The 14,483-nt window shown below is 38.5% G+C and overlaps 1 protein-coding gene and 1 long non-coding RNA gene across 4 annotated transcripts; one reads left to right on the top strand and one right to left on the bottom strand.

Annotated features, from left to right (window-relative positions):
- Positions 1-2,126: 2,126 nt before the first annotated feature.
- LOC112082772 lies at positions 2,127-7,170 on the bottom strand. Of its 3 annotated transcripts, none has more exons than XR_002897349.1 (3): positions 6,601-7,170; positions 3,359-3,753; positions 2,127-2,517 (listed from the first exon to the last, which is right to left on the bottom strand). It is a non-coding gene; the product is annotated as an uncharacterized LOC112082772 (long non-coding RNA). The 3 variants fall into 3 exon arrangements; XR_002897350.1 differs by lacking the exon at positions 2,127-2,517 and adding an exon at positions 2,791-3,133; XR_002897348.1 differs by lacking the exon at positions 2,127-2,517 and having other exon boundaries at positions 3,184-3,753.
- A 2,563-nt stretch (positions 7,171-9,733) lies between these two features.
- On the top strand, positions 9,734-12,115 carry LOC112082894. The gene is made up of 2 exons (XM_024150568.1): positions 9,734-11,074; positions 11,413-12,115. The coding sequence occupies exon 1, from the start codon at positions 9,786-9,788 to the stop codon at positions 10,413-10,415; it is 630 nt and encodes a 209-aa protein (XP_024006336.1). The 5' UTR covers positions 9,734-9,785; the 3' UTR covers positions 10,416-11,074; positions 11,413-12,115.
- Positions 12,116-14,483: the final 2,368 nt, after the last annotated feature.

Here is a 14,483-nt window from a genome sequence, read left to right as displayed (position 1 = left end):
GAAAATTTTCTGTTCTCGTTAGAAAATGGTCCGCCTAATTTGTTTCGATAATATTATCTTATGCATGTCATTGTGTGATACTTTGATAATATCTGGTTTGGGACAAATAGTGCCATAGCCATACCACACAATTCCATTCTTGTACAAGAGCTTGTGGTTGTAGAGCATTGCCATATTATCTTGTATCTTTGATCTCCATTACTTCTTTTACAGGAAAATTATTGATCATCCAACGCTGGTAATCCTCGGTGTTCTTAATTATTACTCAAAAAAGAGAGTAAGAAGAAGAAAAAAAATTCTAAAATTGTGAACTGATCATTGAAAAGCAGTAACACCAGAATCAGAGTGTGTTGATATTTAAGGTATCTTTGGACTAAGTACCACCAAAATTTTTACAATGTTGAAGTTGATATATTAGAGAATTTTTAGAAAAGTAAAGATATAATTCCTAGGATCATGCTTCACAAAATGGTTGGTACATCAAAAAATTTGGTGGTACTAAACATCCAAACAACATCAATATATCCAGTACATAAACACAAACTAATGATAATGGGTATTTGTGCTACTTGGGTACTTAGTACCACCAAATCTTTTTATATATCAGTTTCCTTGTTAAGTATGATGGTAGGAATGACATCTTTATTTTCCTAAGAATCCATTAATTTACTACCTTCTAATATTGTAAAAATTTCATCCTAAAATAATTCTTAATACTCTTGGTCTAGTGTTGCTGGTTCTTCAATAATTGGTTCACAAGTTTTGGGATCTCTGTGCTTCTTTATGCTTTCTTGTTCACACGATTTTCCTTATTTACCGTTTCTATAAGTTTATCGTTCTGTGTTGAAAGATTATAGAAAGGTAGACCTTCTATTTTGTGTGCTAAAGGTAGATCAAGTTTCATAATTTTATCAAATCCTTGTTCTTGACATGTTAATTTTGTTTTGTCTTACAACGGTTTTGTTATACCAGATTCCATGTTTTTAATCTGAACTATTTGCTTGAGCTTATGCAATCTTCTTATATCATCTGTATACAATAGGTCGTTAATCCTCTTCCTAATTAAGAAGGTCAGCTCAACACATCAGTAAAACCTTTGAGAGGTTTTAAGCTTAACTAAATTGTCCATTTTATGTCCACTTGAGCTCATCACTATTAACTTGATCTTATCAAGTTCTCTTTCAAATGTATATTTTTAAGGTTTAAGAACTAGATTCTCTATTTTATAGAAGCCCATTTGAAACCTTTTTATAAAGTCATTCGCCTTTTCGAATATGTGTTGGTAGAACAAAGATTTGGAGATGAAACCCATCAACGGCTGGCTCGGCCGAGGCGGAGCTAGATGGTGTGGTAATGTGTTACCCAGATGATCATATATATTGTGGGGTTGTAGTGAGTTCCATGATACTGCAGTTTTTTTTATAGAGACAGAACTAGCCTTGTACCCAAGCAAGTCTAGCATGGGCTTGCAGTCTAAAATCATATAGAATTAATTTAGGGAGCAATATCCTCTAAACAATCTTTCGTATGCCAATGGTTTTAGCACAGCTTATCTTTTTAAAGTGTCAACAGATCGAAACAACCTTCTTACACAACATTCTTATCCTTTAATATAGAATTTATGAACCTTAAAATATTTTTGTTTGGATTGGTGCCCCTTATCTTCCAGGCCGACTGAAGCCGATGAAAGCTAAGAATTGAAGATGTAAAACTTCAGAGGATGCTGATGAGGAAACGCTAAAGGAGTCAAACTCAAAATGTGTGAAGAAAGGAAAAAGGAAATTAGACTTTTTACTAGTTTGAAAAGAATTAGGAAAGGTCTTGTGCTAGTCTCTATAAATAGAAGACTAGATAGGCTTTAGAAATTGTGGGATTAAGAGCTAAGATTTCTAAAGCAAGTTTTTTTAGAGATATTGTGTTTTTTAGCTTACGAACAAACAAAATCTTAAGAACAAGTTTAGATTTTTCTAAGAGAGACTTGTAAGTTCTTAAAGAAGATCTATTGAATTTGTTGGAAGAACCTGTTTCGGATAAATTCGCATCTCTAGTGTTTCTATCTTTTTGAATTGGTATCAGAGCAAGTCACCTTACTTATTCAGGTGAGATCTAGTGGACAAGATGGAGAACTCTAGAGAAGTTGTTCTTGTGAAATAACCTGTTCTAAACAAAGCAACATATGGATGGTGGAAATCAAAGATGACAGAAATCATCAATAGTATTGACGAAGATGCATGGACAGGTGTGGAAGAAGGGTGGAAACCACCAACCAAGAAAGACAAAGACGGAAAAGATATTCCCAAACCTAAAGCAGAATGAACCGACGATGACAAGACTCTGTCAAAGTGGAATTCCAAAGCGCTGAGGGAGATCTTCAAATCCGTGAAAGTAAAACAGTTCAAGCTAATACAGAGTTGCAAGTCTGCTACGGTTGCATGGGAAACGCTACAACGTGTGTATGAAGAAACAATGAATGTCAAAAGGAGTCAACTTGACATGCTGGCTTCAAAATTTAAAAACCTGAGAATGGAAGAACGTGAATCAATTGAAGAATTCAGTTCTTAACTATTTTCAATTGCGAATGAGTAAGAAGTTCTTGGGAAGAAATATAAAGACAAAAAATTAGTAAAGAAGCTTCTAAGGTGCCTACCACCTAAATTTGCAGCACAAAAGACATCTATGAGAGTGTCCTTAAATACCAATGAACTCAAATTTGATGAAGCAGTTGGCATGATTGAAGCTTATGAGATGGAATTGGCAGCTGAAAAACCTAAGAAACTTAAATCCATTGCATTCGCTGCAACTGAAGAAAACAAATCTGGTAATCTGGAAGAAACAGTTGCTATTTTGGTAAAAAGAGTTCACTCGTGAACTCAGAAAGGAACAAGGAAACAAACGATTTGGGGATATGACAAAATCCACTGAAACAGAGAAGAAAAACTGGAAATCTGACATTCAGTGCTTTGAGTGTAAAGGATTTAGACAGCTGGAATGGCTGGAAGAATCAGATATGGGTAAAATCAAGAGATTTGTATGGCAAATCATATTGTCCAAGTTTTGAGAATGAACTCAGATGTTATGCAGCCTTCATTACAAGTGAAGATCAACTAGAATCCAACATTAATGAAGAATCCTTCTGCAATTTTATGGACTTTTTGTCAGAAAACGATAGTGAAGATGAAGAAGAGCTAGAAAAAATTCTGAATTTCACTAAGAATGAAAGAAAAAATTAAAATGTGTAGGTTGCTACAGAAGGAAAAGAGAGATCAGTGTGGTACTTCGATAGTGGATATTCTAGGCATATGACAGGAAAAAAACAACTTTTATCTGAGTTCGAAGAAATATCCAAAGGAAAAGTTACCTTCGGTGATGGTGTCAAAGAAAGCATCAAAGGAAAAGGTGTGACACAGAGTCCAGATCAACCTTCACTCATCAATGTATTCTATGTTGAAGGCTTGAAAGCAAATTTGATCAGCGTCGCTCAGTTATGTGATCAAGGCCTTCAAGTCATCTTCACCCGAACTGAATGACGTGCAATTGATGATAAAGGAATTATCATGCTGAGAGGTGTAAGAGCAGGTAATGATTGTTATATGTGGAAGCCTTCAGATAACTGTCTTAGTGCCAGAGATGATCTACACCTATGGCATCAAAAGCTGGGACACATGAATATTGGAAATTTGACAACATTGGTCAACATGAAGTGATCAGAGGAGCTCCAAAATTTACAGATGACGAGAAGCTTGTATGTGGACCCTGCAAGATGGGAAAACAAGTTAAAGTACAACACAAGAAGGTTCAAGATATTCAATCAAAGTTTATACTTGATCTCATACACATGGATTTAATGGGTCCAATGCAAGTTAAAAGTATAGCAGGAAAAATATATGTGTTTGTGCTTGTGGATGATCTCTCAAGATACACATGGGTTAGATTCATAAGAGAAAAGTCTGAGACAGTTGAAACCTTCAGAATCTGGGCATTACAGTTAATGAACGAAAGGAGAACAAACATCAAAAAGTACGCAACGACCATGGAGGAGAGTTTCAGAATGAAACTATGATCAAGTTTTGTAACAGCCAGGACATTATGCATCAGTTCTCAGCACCACGAACGCTGCAACAAAATGGTGTTGTGGAAAGAAAAAACAGAACCTTTCAAGAGATGGCTCGTGCCATGATTCATGTGAACAAAGTACCAATTCGTTTCTGGGCCAAGGCTATTAATATAGCTTGCTACAATATAAACAGAGTTTATGTTAGAAAAGAAACAAACCAAACTCCATACGAACTATGAAAGGGAAAGACACCTACTGTGAGCTACTTTCATGTTTTTGGATGTGTATGCTACATCATGAATGATAAAGATCAGCTGGGGTAGTTTGATGCAAGAAGTGATGAAGGAATTTTCTTAGGATATTCTGGAAACAGCACGACTTACAGAGTTTATAACAAAAGAACTTGTGTTATCATGGAGTCAGTAAATGTCGTATTTGAAGACTTTTATACTGAGTTGTTCCATGAAGAATCAAGCAACACAACAGAATGTCCAAAAGTCGATCATGATAAAGCATCAGAATCAGTCAAGGAAGAAGAGAATTCTCTTGATTCACAGCTGAATGAAAGCATACAAGTTCATAAAAATCATTCTTTAACGGATGTGATAGGAGACATTCACGGTGAAAGAAAATCAAGAGGTGTTCAGTTAAACTTCAGAGAGATGGTTCATTTTGGTTGTTTCGTGTCTGTTGTAGAGCCCAAAAATCATAAAGAGGCTCTTATTGATGATTTCAGGATTTTGGCAATGGAAGAGGAATTAGAGCAATTTGACAGAAGTGAAGTTTGGGAATTGATGCCTAGACCAACAGGTGTAAATGTTGTTGGAACAAAATAAATTTTCAAAAATAAAATCGATGAAGACGGAGTAGTTGTAAGAAATAAAGCCCATTAGTCGCTTAGGGATACTCACAAGAAGAAGGGATTAATTTCAACGAAACGTTTGCTCCAGTGGCACGTCTAGAATCCATACAGTTCTTGCTGGGTATGGCATGCATTGCTGGGTATGGCATGCACTGTTGGGTTTAAACTGCATCAAATGAACGTAAAGAGTGCGTTTTTGAATGGAATTATTCAAGAAGAAGTTTATGTTGAACAACCCAAAGGCTTTGAAAATCCAGAACACCCAGATTATGTGTACAAATTGAAAAAAATACTTTATGGTCTAAAACAGGCTCCAAGGGCTTGGTATGAGAGGCTAACTGGGTTTCTGATTGAAGGTGGTTTCTCAAGAGGTAGTGTAGACAATACTTTATTCATTCTAGAGAAAAACTCAGAACTAATGATGGTGCAGATTTGTGTAGATGACATAATCTTTGGAAGCACTTCTCCAAAATTAGTTGATGTGAAGAATATGACAAGTAAATTTGAAATGAGTCTTGTAGGAGGGTTAAACTACTTTCTGGAATTACAGATTACACAAACAGAAGAAGGGATATCCGTGTCACAAAGTACTCATGCTAAAAACCTGGTTAAGAGATTTGGACTTGACACAAGTAAAGCAGCAAGAACTCCTATGAGTACTACTACGAAGCTGTCAAAAGATAAAGGAAGAGAAAATGTTGATGAAAATTATACAGAAGAATGATAGGAAGTCTACTCTATCTTACTGCTAGCTGATTAGATTTATGCTTAAGTGTGGGGTTGTATGCTAGATATCAGTCAAAGCCTAAAAAGTCTCATCTACAAGCTGTAAAAAGAATCTTGAAGTACGTCAAAAAACCTTAAGTTTTGGGATTATGTATTCACGAAACACTAACACCAGTCTTGTTGGGTATTGTGATGCAGACTGGACTAGATGCATAGGTGGCAGAAAGAGCACAAGTGGAGGTTGTTTTTTCTTGGGTAATAATCTGATTTCATGGCGTAGTAAGAAACAGAATTGTGTTTCGTTATCTACTGCAGAGGCCGAGTAAATAGCTATGGGAAGTTGTTGTACTCAGTTACTGTGGATGAAACAAATGGCTGAAGATTATGGAGTTAACTCAGGACCTCGGTTAGTACGATGTGACAACAAAAGTGCAATAGACATCTCTAAAAACCCAGTTCAACATTTAAGGACCAAGCACATGGATATCAGACATCACTTCATTCGGGAATTGGTTGAGAAAAAAAGAAGTTTTAATTGAGCATGTGGTTTCTGAGTTACAGCTAGCAGATTTATTCACAATGCCATTGGATTTTACTCAGTTTGTGAATTTACGAACTGCACTGGGTGTTTGTAAAATCTAAATCGTTCTCATATGTCTTAAAAAAACGAAAAAATAAATAAATAAATAAAAACAAGAAAAAATGATGGAGTTTGGACAAGATGGTGTGTAGGAGATGGCCCAAATTAGTATTGGGTTAACAGGCTGTTTTGGGAAAGATAAAATTGGATTAAACCAAGGAGGTTAGAGTAAATATCTCAGCTGTGGTACAAATAATTTTGGTGTTTCATAAATTCTAGTTCTGTGTTTTTTTGCAAAATCACAAGAAAGTTCTAATTCTTACTGAAGAAAGAGATGGTAAAAAACCAGAAATTTGAGAAAAAATAAAGAGGTCTTACTTGAAGATTCATTCAGGATCGACATGGGTCCCTTGTTTTGAAGACGTTGGAGGAACTGTGGATGGAGAAGACAAATCGAGTTCCAAATCACCACAACTACAAAATTCACCACACTACTTGGTTTCTACTCCAGCCGAGTTAGCTCTTCTCACAGATTCAGAGAAGTTAGATTAAAATGTCGAGAATGGATTATAAAGAGAAGACAAAGTGGTGGAAAACACAAGCTCCTATAAGTCTATCGGTGACAACAACACTTGTATCTCCTTGTTTGACGGCTCTGCAAACTCGACGCCGGCGAACTCTTCGTCCAAATCCAGAGCTGATAACTCATCTGATGAAGAATTTTCTACTACAATAAAAAATAAAGGAGCTACTTCAGAAAAGAAGAGAAAACAGATCCTTGTGAGAAGAACCTATCAGAAGAAAGCAAGAGTCTTGACAACTTGATACACTCGGGTATCTGTGTTGTTGATTTTTAGAAGAAGGGAGAAAGAAATGACAGAAGAGACTGAGAAGAGAGCGAGAAAGGAAAGAAGAGGCAGAAGAAAGATAGATAATTTGTGTATTTCATAAGATAAGAAAACCCTAAAGTATCGGGCGCATTAAATACAATGTTCACGCTAAATGAAACAACATAGTTTTAGGCAATTGAAATAAGCTACTGCAAAAAAAATAAAATAGCAAAGCCTCTGCTACAAAAGGAGACACCAAAGTCTTCTAGTCGTTCCTTAGCCACTTTTACGATCCATTGCCTTCTCTTGTCTCTGATTCTCTCTCTCTCGCTTCTCTTAAAGTATGCCGATGGGAAGCCAAGTAATTCTATCATCACCCCTCGAGAAGACTCAGGCTTGTCCTCCAACCTGAAAATTTGGGTAGTGAAAGGCAATGTGATTGATGGTTCCCAAGAAGCCTCTAACTTTGATAAGTTCTTCCACTTCAACAATACCCTCAGGCTTCCCATTCTTCTCTTTCCTCGGATACCCAAGAATTTCTCAGGCTCTGCATTCACACTAAGTCTGGAGAAAGGACAATTGGTATGTCTTGCACTGACTCGCTGGAGACACTGATTTCTTGAGTTGGGAGATATGAAAGACATTGTGGATGATATTATGCGGAGGTAACAGAAGCTTGTAAGCGATTTTACCAACCCGACTCAGGATCTGATATGGACCCAAAAAACTTGGTGTCAACTTCTCATTCCATCTCATAGCCACCAAAGCCTGGCGATATGGCCTGAGCTTTAAGTACACCCAATCCCCAACCTGATCTCGACATCTTTCCTCTTTTTGTTCACCGAGTTCTGCATAATCCTGCAAGCCTTTTCCAAGTTCCTGCTCAATTCCTCAATCATTTCATCCCTGCTCAGAATCAACTCTTCCACCTCAGTGTTCTTGGTGGGGATGTCTCCATAGCTGATCAGCTTTGGAGGCTCTCTGCCAGACAGGACCGTGAAAGGAGTGGACTTTGTGGAGGAATGGTAAAAGGTGTTATACCATAACTCTGCCCAAGGAAGCCACTGGCTCCATGATTTCGGCGTGGAGTTATCAAAACATCTTAGGTAAGTCTCTAAGCACCTATTTACAGCTTCTGTCTGTCCATCAGTTTAGGGGTGGTAAGCAGAACTTCTCCTCAAATATGTACCTTGGGACACAAACAGAGCATACCAGAAGTTACTCAGGAATATTCGGTCCCTATCTGACACCATAGTTTCAGGAAACCCATGCAACCTGTCAACTTCTCAGATGTACACATCAGCTAAGGTTTTGGCAGTAAATGGGTGTCTAAGCGGTATGAAATGTCCATACTTGCTCAAATGATCAACTACAACCAATATAGCATCCCAATCACGTGAAATAAGTAACCCTTCCACAAAATCAAGACTTACATCGGCCCATACCTGAGATGGAATAGGGAGTGGCGACAGAAGTTCAGCTGAGGATAGTGTAGAATACTTGTTCTCCTAGCACGTCAGACAACGAGCAATGTACTCTACAATAATCTTTTTCATCCCTCTCCAATAGACCTCCTGAGACATTCTCTTATATGTCTTCAGTATTCCCTCGTGTCCTCCTATTGGGCCAGAGTGGAATTGCTCGATCAGGGTTGGTATAAACGTTGACGCAGAGGGAATAACCAATCGCTTTTGTACAACCCCTTTTCCAAGTAGTAGCCATCAGCTCTCTCCACACCACCTTCCAAGTCTTTTATGATGGCTTGTGACTCTGGATCATCGGCTACCTGCTATGTCAGTTCCTCACTATCAAAAGTTAATGGAGCCGTGAGCTGCATCACGATCAACTCCTTTGCGGGAGGCCTCCTTTATAACACATTCCGCTATTCTGTTCTTCATGCCCGGTTTGTACTCGATAGAGTAATTGAGACCAATAAACTTCAAAGCCTATCTTTGCTGCTCTACAGGAACCATCTTTTGATCCAACAAGTATTTCAGGCAGCGCTGATCAGTCGTTATCACTACCTCACTGCCCAGGATGTAGTGCCTCCATTTGGTAAGGGCAAACACAATCGCCAACAGCTTTTTCTCACACACTGATCTCAATTTTCCTTTATCTGAAAATTCTTGACTAGTGTAAGCTATCGGTTTGTTACCTTGAGACAGAACAGCCTCTATGCCTGCTCTGGAAGCATATGTTTCAATGATAAACGGTTGGTTGAAGTCATAAAGGGATAACACTGGTAGCTTAAGCATCACATCTCTTAATCTACAGAAAGACTCGGTCGCCTCGGGTGACCACTTGAACCCATATTTCTACAACACGCTGGTAAGTAGTTTATCTAACCTCAAATAGTCTTGCACAAACCGGCGGTAGTAGCCTAAGAGACCTAAGAACCCCCTTAACTATGTTATATTCTTTGGTTCTGGCGATGTTCTGATTGTCCCAACTTCCCTGGATCCGCCGCCACTCCCACTCTTTCTTTAGGTATTACGTGACCTAAGTAGGTTACCTCAGCTTGTCCAAAGGCACACTTCTTCTCATTAACGTAAAAATGGTTCTGTTTCCAGCCACGAGTAACCCAACACTACATCAGTGGTACCTACCTCAAAATACAGAAACTATTCTATTATCTCTACTCCTTGGATCGCTAAAACAACCCCACTGCATTTCCTTTGACCCGAGATTACCTGTCCATCACCCACGGAAACTCCAAATCCACCTGTCTCAGTAATGGGTAACCCTATTTCTCTGACCTTGGCTGGAGAGATGAAGTTGATGAAGTTGCTTGTGGCACTTGAATCAATGAGCACAATCACCTCTGTGTTACCGATCCTCCCTCGCATCCACATAGATCTTTCAGCGATGAGTTGGACCATAGAATGCATGGACAGTCTGAGCAGCTTCTGGGTCTCTCCGATCTCCTCTTGTTTTTCAACCCTCCAGTTTCGTCAGCAGTTTCTGGATCCTCCTCCTGCTCACAGTACACTTCCACTTCCAGATTTCGGAATCGCTGTTGAGCTCTGCACCTGGATAAAACTGCTCGCCATAACTCCAACATGGGTTGTTTCTCCTTACCTCGGTACCAGGAGTCACTCGACGGTTGTCTTTTCCCGTCTCCCCTGGCCGAGGACTTGCTCGGTTTGTCAGATTGGACTAAGAGAAACTCGGCTTCACTGCAGGGCTCGTTTGGTGACTGTGGCTCTCCGTCTCTTGCATCTCAATCAGCCTCGCCTTAGCCACGATGTCATTCATACCGCTCGGTGCACTGCGAACAACTTGATCTCGCAGTGTCTTTCTGAGTCTCTTCCGAAACATAGACTCAGCTATATCCATTGGTACATGGGGAGCTTACACCAATAGTTCTTTGAACCTCTCCCAATACTCGTCAACTGAACCTTTTTGTGTGATGCTCATCATCTGATTCACCACTGAGCCACCTCGACTAGCACCAAACCTCTTCTTAAACTTATACTTAAAATCTATCCAATCCTTCACAGCATCTCGGTCATTGATGTACCTGAGCCACGTGACAGCTCGTCCTGTCAGTTTCGACATAGCTTGGGAAAGCTTGTCACTTTCGCCAGTTTTGTTGGCAGCGAAGCACAACTCCACCCTGTAGATCCATTCTTCAGAGTTTTGACCCTCATAAAAGGGAAGTTATGCGGATCTCTTGGCCGCTTCCTCTGGTGCTGTCACCTGCTCAAACTCCACCGTCTCTCCCGTCAGTGTCGTCTTCGGAGAAGGAAGAAGTCCATCTCCCTTGGCCTCTCTACTGTCGGAGTAAAGAGAGGACCTTGTGCCGGTGTGGTTTGCGGTGTGACAAACTCTGCTTGAGTAAACTCACTCATCTGGTTCCTCAACAGCTTATCCAACGCTTCTCGTACCCAAGCTTGCTCCTTTTAGATTTTGAGGAGTCACACCTCTGAGATGGGCCTGCTGGTTTGGTTGGATCCTGAGCCGCCGCGCTTTCGGTGGTCAACGACATAACCTGGCTGCTCTGATATTAATGATACTCTCAGGTATTTGTGTTGTTGATTTTTAGAAGAAGGGAGAAAGAAATGACAGAAGAGAGTGAAAAGAGAGTGAGAAAGGAAAGAAGAGGCAGAAGAGGGATAGATAATTTTTTCATAAGATAAGCAAACCTTAAAGTATCGGGCGCATTAAATACACTGTTCATGCTAAATGAAACAACATAGTTTTAGGCAATTGAAATAAGCTACTGAAACAAAATAAATAGCAAAGCCTCTGCTACAAAAGGAGGCATTGAAGTCTTCTAGTCGTTCCTTAGTCATTTTTACGATCCATTGCCTTCTCTTTTCTCTTGATTCTTCTTCCTCCTCTCATCTTCTTCTTACAGTATGCCAATGGGAAGGCAAGTCTATCACAAACGCACCAAAGACTCCAATTTGGGAGAGGGAGACTATCACACATGCAAGGTACAAGCGTTTTAAAGGGAGAAATTTTCTAGTTGAAAATTTTGTCAAGGATTGGGAGAAAAAATGGCTTTAATATAAAAGAGATTATTGAGGATGCTGGTCTGAAATCTTCGGTGGTAGACTTGGGTAGGTTTATTCCAGAAGTTGTTTGGGAATTTTATGTTGCATTACCTGAAAAGAAGGAGTCTTGTGGTTCTTTGTCTGTCAACATTCGTGGGCATCAATATGAGTTCAGCTCTTTATGGATCAACAAAGCCTATGAGCTTTCTAATGTACACAGGCTCATTGTTAATGATGGTGTAGACATGGATCGTGTGGCTTCTGTGGTAACTGGTAACAAGTCTGTAAAATGGGAATCTCTCACCATACCAGAGTTTTTACCAAGAATGGCAGCTCTCTATAATCTGTGTTGTTAGAATTGGATGCCTGCTACTAATCATAGCTCTTTGAAGCCATACAGAGGAATTTTTCAGTTCAACTTGGAGATGAAGAATCAAGTCGATTATGGAAGAATTGCATTTGAACAGCTTCTTACATGTGCCACCTGGATGATTCTGGAGATTCAATGTCCTTTTCTTTCCATCTTTAATTTTCAAAGTTCTGGAGATTCAATGTCCTTTTCTTCCGGCACCTAGAGAGGTATATCATTATCCTGGCCCCTTCCGTCTCCAAGTAAAAGAGGAACCCAGAAAAGTTGTTTCTAAAACTGTCATGAAAGGAAGAAAAACTCAGAGTAAGAGTTGTCAGATTTCAGCAAGAAATAAGGGAAAAGGGATTATGCAAAGTAACAATGAGGTTCTTGGAGCTGCTTCGCTTGTTTCTGATAAGAGGGTAGAAGTTGATTGTCCTAATGTCTCGGACTCTGTTGTAGAACAAGCAGAAGTTGCTTATGAAGAGCTTGTTCTTCGTATTCCAAGTCATGAACCATCTACTCCCATTGTCCAGGCTCTTCGTGGAGCTTTTGGAACATTTCAGGCTATTCTCGATGCTTTTTCTGGAAAGGAGTAATTCAGCATTTCAAGTTTGTTCCAAGCAGGGGGAGGAAGGAGTAATTCAGCATTTCAAGTTTGTTTTTCTGGGTCGAAATGTCAGGGGGAGCTTTCAGGATTTAGGGGCACTACAGGAAAAACAGGTTTTAGTAGCGGGTGAAAACCGCTATCTAACGATAGCATAGCGTTTAGTTAACCACTCTGTCATCGCCCGCGATAATAGGTCGAGCACTTTAAATAGCGGATTTTGATGTTGCTATTAAATCGGTCAATGTGATAGCGGTTTTTTGTTTGCAATAAAAATATTATTAATAACGTTGTTCAAGTGTTATTAATACATATTTTACAGCGTTATTATGCTGTCATATTTTATCATATTATAACGTGTTATTTGGGTTACATTTTTTTTTTAGATGAATATTTAAATTTTATTATTCTATATTGTTTCTATAAAGAAAGACAGACCTCCCGAGGCATGGCCCGTTGAGACAGCTATTGTCATATTTATGTTTGACATATTGAAGACAATAGCATAATGCTCTGCTATCTTCGTATATAATAGCGTTTTGGTTATTTGTTATGCTATTTAACGATAGCGGTTTTAAGTATTATAATTTACATATATGATAACGTTTTTTTGTATTATCAGTTATGTATATAATAGCGTTTTTTGTATTACTATTACCTATATAATAGGATTAAGCACATGTCGTCGAATTGAATTTTTTTTATTTCAAATGTGGTGAAATCGGAAATATTTTTTTGTTTTTGCCATTTTTTGGTTATTTCGAATGATATTTTTCTGTAAATATCAAATATTAATAAATTTAATTTAAAAAGAGAAACCTAATTAATTTATTAAAATGAAATAACAAAAGTTAAAGTTTACAAAAGACCAAAGTTAAAATTTGAAATCACTTTTTTTCTGCTTCTTCTCCTTATAGCTGTCTCGACGAGCCATGCCTCGGGAGGACTGTCCTTCTTCTTGTTTGGGGTGTCTTTGCATAGTGGATTTACGTTCTTCCTTTATGATTCTTTTGATAGCTAGATGGTACTCTGGTGCAATGTCTTCTTCGAGTTCCTCAAGGCGGACTAAGCTGGTTCCTAAAGCTCTCCGGAACTGTTCTCTTGTGATTTCCTCGACATCACTTCCTCTTTCATCATCTGCATCTTGTCGTGGATGTTGGCGGAGCTGTGGTATGATTCTTTTTGCCGGGAGTCCGCAGATTATTACTTTCCTTGCTTCCATTTCTGAATCAGATTGTAAGCAACACAGGAATTAACAATGACAGTATCAAACAAAATGAAAGAGGGAAACATTTACAGTATCAAACACAATGAAAGCGTATCAAACACTAGTAACTACTAGCAGAACAAATAAGTCAACTAAATTTGGCTACAAAAACAACTTTATTAAGCAAACAAGAAACGACCAAACACAATGGAAATGCTTCCACTTTACACAATAAAAGACAACGATATCATATACAAATGCCAATTAAAGATACAAAAACAGATGTGTATACTTACTTAAAATGAAGTTGTAATATATCGAAGATATCAAAGATACAAAAAAATGTCAAAATACGAAACAAATTTAGGGTTTGACCAGCAATTTATTTAAACCAAACGACTGAGAGAACCAAACGACTGAGAGAATAGAAACGGTGAAGAAAGCCCTAAACTATAGCAATCATAGGGTTTATACAAAACCATAGGGTCGAGATAAGAAGAAGAAACAGCAATTAAACAATATAACTATACGAATCGGTCATAAATGTATCGGCATCTATAACATTGAGAGAAGATGGAATGACAGAGATGTAAAGAATAAAGTACCCGATTAACTCTGAGATACAGATCTTCGAGTGAGATGAATATACGGCGACGAAGAAGAAGACATTGTATTTAGGGGTTCGGGTTTAATATCATCGATCCTACGGTGGAGACAGAGAGTAATATTATATCATCGTACGGTTGAGATTGATTATAAATCAAGATTA

Source organism: Eutrema salsugineum, unplaced genomic scaffold (assembly GCF_000478725.1).
Source record: "Eutrema salsugineum unplaced genomic scaffold, Eutsalg1_0 scaffold_7, whole genome shotgun sequence".
Classification (NCBI taxonomy): Eukaryota; Viridiplantae; Streptophyta; class Magnoliopsida; order Brassicales; family Brassicaceae; genus Eutrema; species Eutrema salsugineum.
Note: the sequence above shows the minus strand (reverse complement) of the source record. Positions and strands in the feature narration are given on the sequence as shown.